The sequence below is a fragment of the Aedes albopictus genome, chromosome 1 (assembly GCF_035046485.1).
Source record: "Aedes albopictus strain Foshan chromosome 1, AalbF5, whole genome shotgun sequence".
NCBI lineage: Eukaryota > Metazoa > Arthropoda > Insecta > Diptera > Culicidae > Aedes > Aedes albopictus.
In genome coordinates, this window is record NC_085136.1 from 99,864,764 (window position 1) to 99,880,802 (window position 16,039).

General features: G+C 43.4%; 2 protein-coding genes across 3 annotated transcripts in view; both read left to right on the forward strand.

The window, feature by feature from the left end:
* LOC109398396 (glutamate receptor ionotropic, kainate 1) overlaps positions 1-16,039 on the forward strand; it is a 693,316-nt gene that overhangs the window by 469,378 nt on the left and 207,899 nt on the right. The window lies entirely within an intron of this gene.
* On the forward strand, positions 636-5,957 carry LOC115260805 (uncharacterized). Of its 2 annotated transcripts, none has more exons than XM_062845085.1 (2): positions 636-843; positions 953-5,957. In XM_062845085.1, the coding sequence occupies exon 2, from the start codon at positions 3,288-3,290 to the stop codon at positions 4,761-4,763; it is 1,476 nt and encodes a 491-aa protein (XP_062701069.1). In that variant the 5' UTR covers positions 636-843; positions 953-3,287; the 3' UTR covers positions 4,764-5,957. Both variants share the same exon structure in this region, with proteins under 2 accessions (XP_062701069.1, XP_062701070.1).

Below are 16,039 nucleotides of genomic sequence, written 5' to 3' on the forward strand. Positions count from 1 at the left end.
GCCTCTATAGTTACAGCTGTAATGGCGTGGATATTCAGCATGACCATGCTGAAAGTAAAAGATTCTATTCTGATCGGTCCAAGAACTTTTCGTTAAGGGTATATCCTTGACTACCGTGGGCATAGAGTATTTTCGTGCCTACCTCACTGTTGCCGCTGGCAGCACTGGCTATACTGCGTGTGACAGAGTAAATTGAGCAATGATACGAGCTGACATCTGCATACAGTTGTCAGTGGTTAGTTGAAGAAAAGAACTAATGAAAGTATGAAGAACTTATAAAAACCTTATGATCTAATGTGTCTTAATGCTATTGAATTTGTTGCTCTACCTTAATCTATTGAATTTGATATTCTACCTACAGTAAAGTGATAGTGAGTCATGCAATTATAAAATACTATTGAACTCTTGATCTAACTAAATGTGAACTATTTACAGTATTTAGGAGCATGCAATCAGATATGTAACGTTGTTGTGCGAGAGGAGAAGGTCGTGATATTGTGTAGCGACACTGAATGTGTAAGAATGATGAATTATTTATAGGTTATAAGTGTTAATAAATAATTATTTGCAGTTTAAAGCTGCACTAAAACGCAAACGTGACGAGCGGAGACAGATGGCATTGGATGTTGGATGGTACAATCGATACCTGCAACGGCGCTGCTGAGAGCCGAGTGAGTTATTTGAACGAACTAGCTAGGCTCTACCGCAGATCAATAAACAATCCGAAGCGTGCCGTCGTGTGCAATGGGCAACCGTACACTGCCGAAATATCGCAAATTAATCACAGGCACTTTGCGCTGTTGGGTGGATCAGCGCAAGCTAAAACCGTCCATTCACTACTGGGTAAGAGGGACTCGTATTCACCGTGACCAGTATTGCAACGGGCAAAGATTTAGTTCGATAACAGTTGAGCTATGGCTCAAATGTAATCTACAAATCAACGTTAAAGCAGAGTGTAGTGGCAGAGACTGGATACCTACATATATGGAATGGCTTCGGAGATCAACCCAACCGTTTGGATATTCACCAAAGCATCAGTAATCGTACAATCAACGGCAGTGGTCATGCAGGTCGTTCACTGCCAGACCTAGATGGGGCGAACTTGGATCGACAGAGGCTGGTAGTCTACATGATATTGGAAAACTTAACATCGGTTAGCCCGGCAGGAGCGACAGCAACGAAGATTATCTTGATAAAGAGCAACAGCTGCAGCAACAGAAACAAATGTTCTACCATAATTGTGGTGACAGTGGTAACCAACCGCATCGTCCGCGTATCTGAGTTGATAGGACAGGACGCTACGGCAATTGAGATGAAACCTCTATATAGATTAGTCGTCATACTAGCAGAAATTAAAGGTGAAAGTAAAACCACAGACAAACAGACGTAACACTTGCGAAATTTCCATCGACCACGCTTTTAACGATCATTTTAAATTTTCATAGTTGTGGTTTTCACAACCAGAGGCGCACGCGTCGTTTTTCTATGCGTTTGACGTTTCACACTAGCGCCTTCTGTTGACGATATGGCACAACACAGTGATTCGTGCAACTTTTCCACCAGGTGATGGTAGTGTGAACTGGGCGATGGATTTCCATGAAAATCGTTCAAGGTGTTACGTCTGTTTGTCTGTGGTAAAACTGATCTTACAGCCAGTGTTACGGGGGGGGAGATTGTTGCTGCCAACACTGTATATCGTTGGTTTCATTATCAGTCAAAACAATAGCGGATGATTAGAAGTTTGAATTTGACAGATGTCAGGAAGAAGCAGTAAGAATAGTAAGAAAACGAGAAGCTGTCAGTATGTTAACTAGTATTCAGCGAGCAGAAAAGTGCAAATTGTGTTAACGAAACATTTTCTGTTCTACTTACAATTCTAGTTGAATATTTTACTAACTTATTGCTAAAATCGATAAAACACAATGAATTAATATTGAAATTAACTTATCTTATACAATATGTAAAACCACGAATATCGAGGGAGATGACTAGACAAGTTTCAAACATGCTCTAAACCGTTATTTCTTTGAGCTGACTCGCACCCAAATTAAGGAGATTGCGATCTGCTAAATAGAAACGGAGAAGAGCCCCCCTCTTTGTTCCCGCAACACTCAAAGAAATAACGACACGATGAACGCCAAGTCAACAGGCACATATTCGGACGTGTGTTCAGCACAACCGGGAGGCTGCGTCAATTCCTCGCACCCCGATCCGTCCGTAACCAGAAAGAGTTCCTTTTTCGTAAATGATTCCAGCCAAAACAAACGCTCCAGTCGTATTGCCCTCCTGCTAAAACTTCACGAGGAAGAGCGCGCAATCCAGCAGCGCGAGTTTGAGGCAGAGAGACGGGCTTTGGAGCAGGAGAGAGAATGGCAAAGGAAATACAATTTGTTAGTGGATCAACTTCTGGAGCGCCGCAATACGATCAAACGTAATCGGAATGTCGTTGATAGAGCCGTCGTGGCGAAGCAAAGTGTACAGCCCCCGGATCCAAGCGGCAACAATTCGTCGTCAGATGATGATAATAAATCGCTTACTGCCGACCGAGTTGGTGCTACCGATGATACAACTGTCGAATCATCGCAACGATCACATCAGAAGAATATGGTTATCTGTGTAGAACAACAACCAAACCAGTCACTGCCGCCCTTGCTGCCGCCGGTACGAGCGGATTACCCGGCAGATCAACTACATCTGGATGGAATTCAGCAGCGGTGTGCTCGCGCGTTTTCCGAAACAATGCCGAAGAAACGAATAACGATAGCCGACAGCGTCATGCCAACCGAAGGTAGAACTATACCAGCTTTACCTCACGAAGCGATCTCAACCAAACCAAACAACCAAACCCTGTCGGTTAAAATCAAGCCAAGCAGTGTGTCTCCACCGAAATGCTCACTGTCAGTTTCGGAAGGAAACATAATTCATTTAGATCAAGGTGTGAATGAAGCTCTCTACATAAATGGAATGCAGTCCAGAGCACCTCCTGCTGTTGTGGATCCAAATGTTCCTGATCCCGCTCCTCCCCCCTTACGATTAGATGTACGATCGCCTCGCCTTTTACTTTCTGCAGATGGTACTTTAAAATGTGTCGGTGTATTCGATGGTTTAACTCAGCTGACATCAGTTAAAGTGAAGAGATTAAGTGATTTTCCGATTGAGCTGCTTTCGAATGGGAATGTGGTGATGTACATAAGCAAACCTGACTGCGTCTTGGATGTGCTGCTCACAACCCGGTGATCGATACAATTCCTGGTTCCTCTCCCCGCCAACATTCTTTAAAACATTCAATGGAAGGCTTTCTACCGAAAGCAGTATCAGCGGGAAGCTGCGTTAATTATCCGCGCCCCGATTCAAACTACAACCTGCCGTGTATCGTCCAACGTACCGGCCGCAATGCTTCCCCAGTGAAACAGAGTTCACTATCCAGCAGAAAATCTGCTCGTTTTGCCCTACGGATGAGGCAAATAGATGAAGATCGCGCAATTCAGCAGCGACAAATTGAGTTGGAAAAGCGCGCCCTTGCTCTGGAGCGCAAAATCCTTGCGGAAAAGTATAGATTACTGGAGCAGAAAATTCGGAAGAAATCAGCTTCCAAAAATAAGAGTGAAACGAGAACAGATGACTTGAACACAACGATGCAATCGGCAGTTTTAGAGCGAGCAGCTCCATTGGAAACCCAAATAATACCATCGACAAAACCGATATGTGTACCAGTACCAGATTGTATGAAGATGGATGAGACTCAGCTGCGTATTACCCGCGCGTTTCTCGAAACAGATTTAATGAGATCAAATCTGGCCGTCGACAGCCTTGTGAGGAGTACCGGAGATGTCATCTCTCTTGCGCCGTTATCATCAAGCTCTGAGTTCAACTCGGAGGATATCGCGAGCGGAACTCAGCAGATGCTTCATAGTATTGTGCAGCAGCAGGCACAGATGTGCGTCTCGAGTATAGAACAACTTCGTGTGAAGAAGTTTTCGTGCCGTGTTCATAGCAAGCGTAATACTGATACCAAATGGTATCGCACAACAAACAAAACTGTTTGTTTTCATGGTCTTCAGCGTATTATGGTACGAGTGTTTCCATTACCACTTTATGAACTAGAAGAAACATGCCACAAAAGTATCACACTGGGAGCACTGAAGGCACTCACGGCCATGGAACAAGAGCGAAAGGAACCTGCATCAACGTTAAGCGAGGCACGATCGGCCTGCCTCAATCATTTGGATCCAGATACTGGTCAGGAGTACGAGAGTTTACGAAATGCACGAAGTGATCCCGAAAAGATCAAAACAAACTTCGACCAAATCTCTTTGTTTTGTTTTGGCCTAGCATTGAGATACAATCACAGGGGCAACATGTTCTCGTTCCTTTTTGTTGGATGTGAGAACGAGATGCTGCAGATTATTTTAAATGTAACCAAGTTCAGCAATGATGAATGCTTAGACGACTGGACGCAGAACGTAGCTGCAACTACGAGGATTAGCACGATTGCTGTCGGCTCATTCAGTAAGAACGATTCCAGAACGATCAATGGGCTACTACTACACATTCATTGGCATAAGCTTGATACAAAACCAGTATTGTTATTCGATTCAATTTGTGAATCGTATCTTCTGATTTCATTCGTGAATTATTATTCTTCGGGCCTCCTGGACTCACCGTACCCCGTGAAATGGTCAACACTTCGATTCCTTTTCGTATCCACGCCCCAGGATCTGCTTTATGGTCTAGGTGACCCACAGACGTCGACTACAGCATAAGCTAAGGCCGACCTCATGACGAAAAGCATAAGCATATCCAAAGGTGTCGATCTGAGCGTCGCAGAGTCAAGTACATCCTCGACTTGGTCAAAATTGTGTACGTGGTTTTCTCATTCTCGTGATGGTAGTGAGCAAAGCTTGCATTTTCAACATTACCGCTTGAGATGCTGTGACCATGGTCGATTTCTGGTGTCAAGTAGAGGACTAGAAGGACAAGCAGCAGTGTCTCGAGACTCCGGACGAGAGTGTGCAATACTGAACGACAGAGTTGGCAGTAACATCCCGTGGAGACAGCTGGAAAATAATACCAGCCGGAAAAGCTGGTCGAAGAGAATGTTTCCGGGTGAAGCGGTGCTACGAATTCGGGGATCTGGCGTCACGAAAAACTACGCGATTAAGGACGGCGATCTCGCTAGTGTACCAGATTAGATTTACACCATTGATGTGCATCAACTGCAGCCGTCTGCTGGTAAGGTAATAGATATCAGTGCGACCCTCAAATAAGCCATTTTTTCGGTTAGAGCTAGACGTGTTGAAAGAAACGGTGTTGGTGATAGACGACATAATCACAATCCTTCTGAACTTCAGTTAGAGGAACAACAGCGGCATCGAAAACAGTTTAGTAAAACTGGAATCTCCAGTATTGAAACTGGTGACCAGTGTTACGGGGGGGAGTGTTGCCGCTGGCAGCACTGGCTATACTGCGTGTGACAGAGTAAATTGAGCAATGATACGAGCTGACATCTGCATACAGTTGTCAGTGGTTAGTTGAAGAAAAGAACTAATGAAAGTATGAAGAACTTATAAAAACCTTATGATCTAATGTGTCTTAATGCTATTGAACTTGTTGCTCTACCTTAATCTATTGAATTTGATATTCTACCTACAGTAAAGTGATAGTGAGTCATGCAATTATAAAATACTATTGAACTCTTGATCTAACTAAATGTGAACTATTTACAGTATTTAGGAGCATGCAATCAGATATGTAACGTTGTTGTGCGAGAGGAGAAGGTCGTGATATTGTGTAGCGACACTGAATGTGTAAGAATGATGAATTATTTATAGGTTATAAGTGTTAATAAATAGTTATTTGCAGTTTAAAGCTGCACTAAAACGCAAACCTGACTGCGTCTTGGATGTGCTGCTCACAACCCGGTGATCGATACAATTCCTGGTTCCTCTCCCCGCCAACACTCACGATATACACATGCAAAATGATCATTGACAGAGGATGCATTCTGTTTAATAACTGTGGATAGAACACTTAGCAGAGAAGCAGGGTTTGTCCCAGTTAGGATGTTGCGCCAGAAAGAGGAAATTCATTAAAGAATCTCTTCACGAACGAAACGATGGTTAACGTCGACGTACTTCAAGCGACCGGTATCATGTTCACCCTCGACCACCCATTGATTGCCTTCGTGGTACACGAGCGGACGCTCCGGCTCGACATCCAAATCCTTCAGTAGACGCTCCAGCCAAATTCCGTGACAAACAGCCGTGCACAGGGCCACCAGCTCCACTTCCATGGAGGACAGTGAGATGGTAGACTGCTTCATGGTCAGCCAGCTAACAGTCAATCCATGAACTTGAAAAACGAATCCTTTAAGTGAACGCCTATCGACAAGGTCATTCGCTCAATCCAATGATTGAAAGTGCCGATTCCCTCATCGAGAATACCAGTCCAAGGTCCAGCATTCCTCGAATGTACCGTGGCACCCGCGTGCATCTAGTTCACCTCTGAGGGACAGCTCTGGAACTGATTCAGCTAGCTAACCGCTGCGCACAAGGCCAGCCTAGACGTCAGTGCCACGTACATAAGACAACCGATTAGCTTTTGGTACGCTTTATCAGTACGCTGGTGGAGCCTCGTAGCCGTGCGGTTAGGGTCACCATGCTTCTAATCGCACCATGCTGTGGGGTGAGGGTTCGATTCCCGCTCCGGGCGATGAAACTTTTCGTGAGAATAGTTTCTTCTCCGTATCCACTGGTGCATGCTCCGTGTGTCCCTTGTCTAGTGTTCAGCTGAAGACGGTGTCCGCGTCTTTTTTTTTTTTTTAGACGGCACTCAATGGGTATTTAGGTAGCCTTGCATTCGTGCATGTTGAAACGTCGAAGCAAATTCTCCAGAAAACCTTGCTGGCTGATCCGAAGAATCCGTCTCTTCCGGTTCCGGTCAATCCTCATGCAGAGAAACACCTGAACCTCTCCTATATCCGTCATTTCGAACTCGTTTGCTAGGCACCGCACCGTTTTACCACCTCAACCGTCTTCAGCTGACGTCCAACCACGAGCAAGTCATCTACGTTCAGCACTTATGACTTGGTTGCACCCGGAGCCTTTCAAGTACAGGCACAGGTCAATCGTACTCGCATGAAATCCTAATCTCTCGACGAAGCTATGAAATCTTGCATTCCAGGGTTCCGAGACCTGTTTGAGGGCGTAGGGTAAACAGGTATAATATGCCCCCCCTAAGCAGAAATGGCAATATATCTGAAACTGGCGCCTTATTCCATCTATTGATCACTGCAAATCGTTGTTACAAAAGTTATTGAAGTGTTGCATGTGAACTTTGCCTTTGGAGAGGTGGCTATGGAAGCTTTGAAACGTTTTTCGAAAACGTTCCAAAATTTGCCTTTTCAAAACAAACGGGGCAATACGCCCCATCATAAGAAAAACGTCCAGCCCCGTGATAAAACTGTCCCAGGGGATAATTCCACCACATGCTTATCCTAGGCGGGTCTTTCAACAAGTGTTTAACTGCATAAAAGTTGCAAAGTAACACAAGCGAACAGAGCTAGCTTCGTTTACAATGAAGTCAGCTTACAAGAGGTAAAATATTACGCCAAAAGCCCTGATTTCAGACTTTTTGATATTTTCATTGCTTTTCTGTACCAATCCGCTAACGGACCAGCTTGATGGCAATTATTCTTCAATATTTGATATTTCTAATCGATCACACATGCAAAAAGCGCTTGAATCACTAGAAAATGAAGAGGGGCGTTTTGCCCCGGTGGGGCGCATTATACCCTTTTACCCTACAGTGACCTGTTAAGTCAGCACACCAGCTGCTTTCCACGGTGAAAGCCCACCGGTTGGGTCATATATATCTCTTCCTCCGAATACCCGTTTAGGAAGGCAGTCTTCACATCCATTTGGTGTCCTGTCATCCGCTGCTCGTTCGCTACCGCCAACACGACCCGAACAGTGTAAAACCGTGCAACGGGAGAATAGGTTTCGGCGTAGTCATAACCTGCCTTCTGACTGAACCCGCGAGCCACAAGTCTGGCTTAGTAGCGGTCTTCTCCATTGTCTTCGTTGTGCTTTACCTTGAACAGTCACTTGCACGTAATCGGCTGTGAATTGGTGAGTCGATAAGGAGAGCGTCCAATATAGCTCTGGTCCTCACAAGTTCCTACCTCATGCTTCCACGGGTCAAGCGATGACAAAGACCGCCAGCTAAGAGTTGTGTGCTTAGCTGATAGTGCAGCCTGGCCACTGTTGTCCTTCTGACTTCAGCTAGATTGAGGAGGTACGATCCGAGCGTCTGTTCACCAAGGAGGTGCGGCTCAAACAGCGTCTGTTCTGGCATCCAGCGGCTGAGTAAGAAACGCTGCACCACGCCCAGCTAGATCCAAGGTGGTAGCCTCATCAGCGTGGTCGTTCTAGTGTTGGTTGGGAAGTTAAACAGAACTGGCACGATGGCCCTCCAGCGAGACAGGAGTGTTGGCGTAGGCCCAATAAGCCACCCGTAAAAATCCCCATTGCGAATAACATAGGAGAAAATACGACTCGATACAATCGGCAAAGACCCACGCGACGAAATAAGGACTATCATTGGAAACTTCGAACATGGAATTGCAAGTCACTAGGTTTCGCAGGATGTGACAGGATACTTTACGACGAACTACATCCCCGCAACTTCGACATCGTGGCGTTGCAGGAACTTTGTTGGACTGGACAGAAAGTGTGGAAAAGCGGGCATCGAGCGGCTACCTTCTACCAAAGCTGTGGCACCACCAATGAACTGGGAACAGGATTTATAGTGTTGGGCAAGATGCGACAACGTGTGATCGGGTGGCAGCCGATCAACGCAAGGATGTGCATGTTGAGAGTTAAGGGCCATTTCTTCAACTACAGCACCATCAACGTCCACTGCCCACACGAAGGGAGACCCGATGACGAGAAAGAAGCATTCTACGCGCTGTTTAGAGCTAAGGTGCTGTCCATAAACCACGTGGTCATAGGGGGGGGTTTGGCCGGCTTTGGGACAGAAGGTCGAAGGACAAATGGTCGAAGGACAAAAGGTCGAAGGACAAAAGGTCGAATGGACAAAAGGTCGAATGGACAAAAGGTCGAATGGACAAAAGGTCGAATGGACATAAGGTCGAAGGGACAAAAGGTCGAATGGGACAAAAGGTCGAATGGGACAAAAGGTCGAATTTTAGTAGACCAATTTGTTGCCGCTCATTGAAAGAAACATTGTAGTGCTGTTATAGAAATCATATGCATTTCAGTCACTAACATTTCCATAGGAAATTTTTCCTTCTTTTGTTTGTAGGCTGTTCTTTCAAGTTCTGTTAATGTAGTATTTATTTAATGGCAATTTAGTTTGATTTTTTGTTCTGGAATTTTTCCTTCTTAAATTTATAGGCTGTTCTTTTAACTTTTGTTAGTGAAATAATTATTGACTCCTTAGGGACTTATTTTTCAATCAGAAATTTTGCCTTCTTCTTTTCAATATCTGTTCTTTCTACTGCAGAAACATTCATTAACTACTTGTGCTTAGTGATCATCCCCTCTTGGATTGATAGGTAGATCCAAATAATTAAACTGTATAATTAAACAATTTCATTTTGTTAGCTCATACAGGCGTTACGCCAAAAATTGAGAATTTTCGATCCCCCTCTCCCTGTCCTATACAAACTATATTGCTTGTTACACTTTTGAAAACCACCCTCCCCCTATAATCGTTACGTACTGCATGGATCACCCCTATAATATCCAGAGATTTGTCCTTTTCTAATTTTTAGACTATTTGGCTTTATTTAATCGCTTTAATGATTGGAATTCCAAATGAGAATATTCCGATCTATGATTCATCCTTCTTCAACCCATAGGCTGTTCTTTCAAGAAATCAGAGATGGCATGCTCCTCAGTCCTCAGTGCGAAACGTGAGAAGAAAAAACATACACTCTACACACGACTTTTAACGAGAGCGAGGGTGAACTACGCAACTTTTTTCACACACAAACCACCCGCTCACTCTCTGGCATCCATCGTGGCACCCTCAAAATGAGTGCTCAAACAAATGTTAGAACATACATGTTTTTTTTTCAGTTTCTGCGTGCACATTTTGTGCGCGCAGAAAATGTGCACACAAAAATTCGTGTTGAGAGCGCAGTCAGTCGTGCTTCCAGTGCAATACTGTGTGTACCACAGGAGTATGAAAGTACTTGCTTGTCTAAGATATCACATAAATCACAGACAAATAGATGTGACACTAACAAAATTTCAATCTCATATATCTCATGATCCTGATTACTTAGAAAGTTGGTGTCTTCGGCAAAGTTGTTTGGCTGGTCAAGGACTAACCGATAATAAGATTAAAGATTCCAAATTCCACCGCTAGGCGGTGCTAGTGAGCAAACAAATTATGTTTTTCATAAATATCAGGAAAATTTGCAAAAAAATGCAACTAGCGCCGCCTAGCTGCAGAAACTTGAACCAAACGGTAATTATTCTGAAAGCCCTTGATCTACCAAACAATATTGCCGAAGACACCATCTTTCTACAAAATGAGGATGCTGAGATATGAGTAATTTAAAATTTGTTTGCTCTCTGGCGCCGCCTAGCGGTAGAATTTTGAATCTTAAGTCTTATAATCGGTTAGTCCTTGATCAGCCAAACAACTTTGCCGAAGACACCAACTCTCTATGTAATCATGATCATGATATATATGAGATTGAAATTTCGCTAGCGTCACATCTACTTGTCTGTGATTTATGTGATATCTTAGACAAGCAGACGCAACACTGACAAAATTTCTATCCCATATATCTCAGGAACCTGACTACTTAGAGAGTTGGTTTCTTCGGCAAAGTTGCTCAGCTGGTCAAGGGCTTTCAGAATATGGGCCGTGTGATTCGTGATTTCACCGCTAGGCGGCGCTAAATAGCGTAAAAATTTTACATTTCACATATCTCAGCATTCTGATGCTTTAGAAAGATGGTATCTTCGGCAAACTTGTTTGGTAGATCAAGGGCTTTCAGAATAATTATCGTTTGGTTCGAGTTTCTGCAGCTAGGCGGCGCTAGTTGCAATTTTCTTCAAATTTTCCTGATACATATGAAAAACAAAATTTGTTAGCTCACTAGCACCGCTTGTTGGTGGAATTTGGAACCAAAATATTCATCAACTGTAAGTCCTTGACCAGCTTAAGACATCTGCTTGTCTCTGATATCACAGGATTTGATACCCCTTAGCGGGTTTTGGACTCACTGGCATGCTCTTTACCCTTTTAGACCTTTTGTCCATTCGACATTTTGTCCATTCGACCTTTTGTCCATTCGACCTTTTGTCCATTCGACCTTTTGTCCATTCGACCTTTTGTCCATTCGACCTTTTGTCCTTCGACCTTTTGTCCTTCGACCTTATGTCTTTCGACCTTTTGTAATAGATTCGGTTTGGCCAATGATTATTTTGTATGGACAAATAAAAAAATGTGTATGGACTAATGGCCACGCGGGGGGGGGGGGTGGTTTGAAAAGTCCCAAAAAAATGACCACGTGGTTTATGGACAGCCCTTAACATACGATGGTTGCTCGCCGCGTGACGTGAAAATCGTTGTCGGCATGAACGTGCTGGTAGGAAGGGAGGAAATGTACAGACCGGTAAACGGGCGAAACAGCCTGCACGCCGTATCGAATGATAACGGCCAACGATGCATAAACTTTGCAGCCTCCCGTGGTATGGTAGTCCGAAGCACCTTCTTCCACCGCAAAGATATCCATAAAGCCACCTGGAGATCACCCGACCAACAAACAGAAAATCGTATGCATGCGCTCAAAACTTTCGACAGTTATCACCACGCGTCGAAGTCGAACGCCGCAGCTCAACATCGAGCAGCTGCGTAACGTAGAAGTGGCTCAAGACTACGCGCAGCAGTTAGCAGTGGCCCTACCAACGGAAGAGCAGCTTGGCGCAGCTACACTTGAAGATAGCTGGAACGACATCCGATCCGCCATAGGTAGTACCTCGGCTACAGCACTAGGCTTCGCGACTCCGAATCACAGAAACGATTGGAACGACAGCGAATGTGAACCGTTGAAAAACGAGAAGAATGCAGTATGGGCGAGAATGCTGCAACACCGTACGAGAGCGAATGAGGCACGTTACAAACTGGCGCGGAACAGGCAGAACTCAGTTTTCCGTTCTTCATCCATGAAGAAGCGCCAGCAGGAAGAACGAGATCGCGAAGCGATGGAAGAGCTGTAAAATGGTTCTCGAGAGTCATCCGACCGGTACAAGAAGACGTGGAGCGCAGCGAGCTAGGTGGATCGACCAAGTGGAGGACGATCTGCGGACCCTACGCAGAGTGCGGAACTGGAGACAAACAGCCATGGACCGAGTGGAATGGAGGCGGCTACTATGTACAGCAGAGGCCACCCCGGCCTTAGCCTGATCGGTAAGGTAAGTAAGTAAGAAACACAACTGAACCAGTTTGGATGAAAAGGCGCGCAATCCGTTGCGCTCGTGTTTTGGGTTGACAGCTCATCGCTTGGTGGGTTCGGCCGCTTAGGTCGAAAAGACGGAATTCGAATATTGCCTTTCCCAATTACTACTTTCGCGTCCTTCAAAGCTATTTATTTTCCATCAAAGTTTAATACGGCATCATCTAAATCACTTAAGAGTGTCCACGGATTGTGAATATTCATGAAATTTGATCACAACCAAATTAGTAAAGAGATCCCATTTGATTAACCAGGAGTTCCTGAAACGCAAAGTTTGCGAAGTAACATTCAAGTATTCAAGTGTTGTTTGGCAACAAAAGAAGTCTGCAAAGATGAGGTTGTCGTTGATGCAGACATACACAAATTAACGTTCGTCTATCATTCAAAAATCCGCAAGCCGCAACTGATTCACCTCGCCGACCACCCAAGTAGTAATTTAGACTTCCATTCCAATCCATAATCTATCTTCCAACTACAACAGCAATCAATGTGTAAGCGGCAACGCACTACAAAACCATGCCGGTAACAACAGCTGCGAAGCGAAGCCATGAGCTCAGTGATACGTAAATCCTTCGCAAAGATTCTCGACTTTGCTCATGCCCGCCCATAGTTATGGAATTCCACCATCGTCGTCGTCGTCGTCAATGGTAATCGACTAACATCGATGAAACAGCAGTAGTGCAGCAACGGTGAAGATGACGACTCGAATCAATCACACGCTTCCGCTCACAGTTGCAACAGCAGCGGCGATGATTTCGGAGAACCACGCGTCTCAATATTATTCCTGGGAAGCAGCAAGCCGCTATTCCTCGGGAAAACTGGTGCACAACGACGATACCAACGACGACGACGACGACGACGACTTGCCAATCGATACAAAACTCTCGATGTCGGTCGCACATAAATCACTCCGTTTTGCACTGCGAGAGGACTCCGCTCTGTTCAGCACTAGAAGGGATCGCTTCTCAAAACAGAGTGGTTTATTTCTCTATAACGGTGCATTTATCTTGGTATTTTTATGGAACTTCGCAAAATTCGTTTAAGAATTCTATAGGATTTCAGTTCCAGAACTTTTTCGTGAATTCAAACATTTTTTTTTGGAAATTGTTTCAACGTTATTGCAGTAATTCTAGTGCCAATTCTTAAAGAAAATTTCTAAGGTGATTCCTCGCTTCTGAGGATTTGCCTGGAAATTCTTCTGATAATTCTTGTGATGATTTCTTTGGGAATACCTTTGAGAATTCCTTCTGTAAGAATTTTTTTGCGACTTTCTGTAAGAATCTAGGAATAATTCTGTAAATTCCTCAGGAAATTCTTCTGGAAATTCATGTGAAGGCTTTCCTGAGGGAAAATGTCTTGGAAGTCGTTAGAAAACTTCTCCAAGAATACATCCAGGAATTCTCCAGGAAGTCATCTGAGAATTGCTTTGAAATCCCTTTAAAAATTCATCTGAGAATTCCTTTGAGGATAATGTTGGCAATCCCTCTGAAAATTCTTCTGGGAAGTTCTCTGGGAGTTCCTCCAGGAATTCTCTGATGATTCCTCTGGTCATTCCCCTAAAAGTTCAAGAAATTCCTCTTAAATCTTTAAATTTCCATGAAAATTCCACTGAGCGTTCCTCTGTGAAGTTCTGGGATTTCCTCTGTCGATCCTTCATCAAATTCCTTTGAGAATCCCTCTGGCAATTGTGGATTTGTGGTTGTACGGCTAAGGTCACCAAGCATTTAGTCGCATCGTACTGAGGAGCGTGGGTTCGATTCACGCCGCAGCTGTCAGGAAAAGTTTGCGACTGTGCCACTGGGAGTTGCTTGCTAGTCCTTTGTCTAGTGTCGTACTTCTTTCAAAGAGCAAATAGCTCACTGGAAGCATTACACGTGTCCGTATCTTTTAATTGCTATTTAAATTCCTGTGGAAGTTCTTCTGGTAGTTCCTCTGAGAATTCCTCTGGCGATTCCTTTGTGAAATTTGTTATATTATATATATATTATATATATATATATATATATATATATATATATATATATATATATATATATATATATATATATATATATATATATATATATATATATATATATAATATATATAATATATATATAAATACAGTGACATACGTGGGACCGCGCATTACTTGCAAACTCGGACCTTCCGTTTGGATCGTCTGAGTTTTGTTCTGTTAGTTTTCACCCAAGAAAGGTTTATGAGGCAAAAGCATGGACATATGAAGAGTTTTTGTAAATCGATTTTTCTTGCTTTTTGAACGGGGACTTGGACTTGGCTAGGGACTTGAAACGTCAAAAATCACAGTAGGCAAGACAAAGTTTGCCGGGAACAGCTAGTTTATTATATGAATTTCTCTGTGAATTATTCTCGTATTTTTTTGAGAATTCCTCTGGCTCTGGCAATTCCCTTGACAAACTCCACTGACAGTTCCTTCAGCGATTTCTCTTGGATTTCTTCTGGGAATTTCTCTGGGAATTTCAATAGGTATACCTTTAAGAACTTCTCTGATTTTTTTTCTTATTATTCCTCTGTCAATTCCCCTGAAAATTCCTCTGGAAATCCCTCTGGAAGTTCCTCTGAGAATTATTCTGGCAATCCCTCTGGAAGATCATCTGGAAAATTCCTCTGGGAAGTTCTGTGGGAGCACCTCTGGTAATTCCTCTTTAAATCATCTAAATATCTTTGAATTTACCTTAAACTTTCTCTGGAAGTTCTTCTGGTAGCTCTTCTGAGAACTTTTCTGACAATGCCTTCGGGTCTTCCTCTGTGGAGTCCTCAGGATTTTTTTTTCTGGGACTTCCTCTGTCAATCCTTCATCATCTTCCTTTAACCCTTTGGAGCCGAAGGGGTCATATATGACCCCAACATAGAAACGGCTGTATAAATTCACCCATTCGATAAAACAGAATAGTGTCGTCGGCAAAGTTGTTGCAAATTGTGTCCTCTATTAGGGAAAAATTGGAATATTTGTATTTGGGACTTCATTGATAACCTAGAATATCCTGAACACCATGAAATTTGAAAAAAAAACGAAATAATTGACATACCAGTTGTTCTAAAAGCTAAACTTGGATGTGGGTTTCGATTATATGTATCCATTTAGCCTTCATCAAGAATATTAAAAGGTGTTTTATAATCTGGGATGTTCTAGGTGTTCCAAACTATCCTGTAGTGAAATCTACAAGAATAATTTTATGTATTTCCGCCACAACTAATAGCATTGCATAAGATACTGGGATCCGTGAAGCTCTTGACATTCACAATGTCATTTATAGATGCTAAAGAGATATTCCAGGTCAGCCAAACTACCTTGGAGTTCAGGACTTCAGGTCTACACTCGTAACAGTATCCATAGCTGTTAAACTGAGAAACGCTACATTATCAATCGCAGTTACTGGACCAATCTGAAGTCTACTTTTTTATTATAAACCTTTGGGACATTCAGGTTTGTCCAAACTGTTATATAATGAATTCCTGCAAATATACAAGAATAACTTTATGTGTTTTCGCCATAAATAATAGTATTGCATAATCTACTGG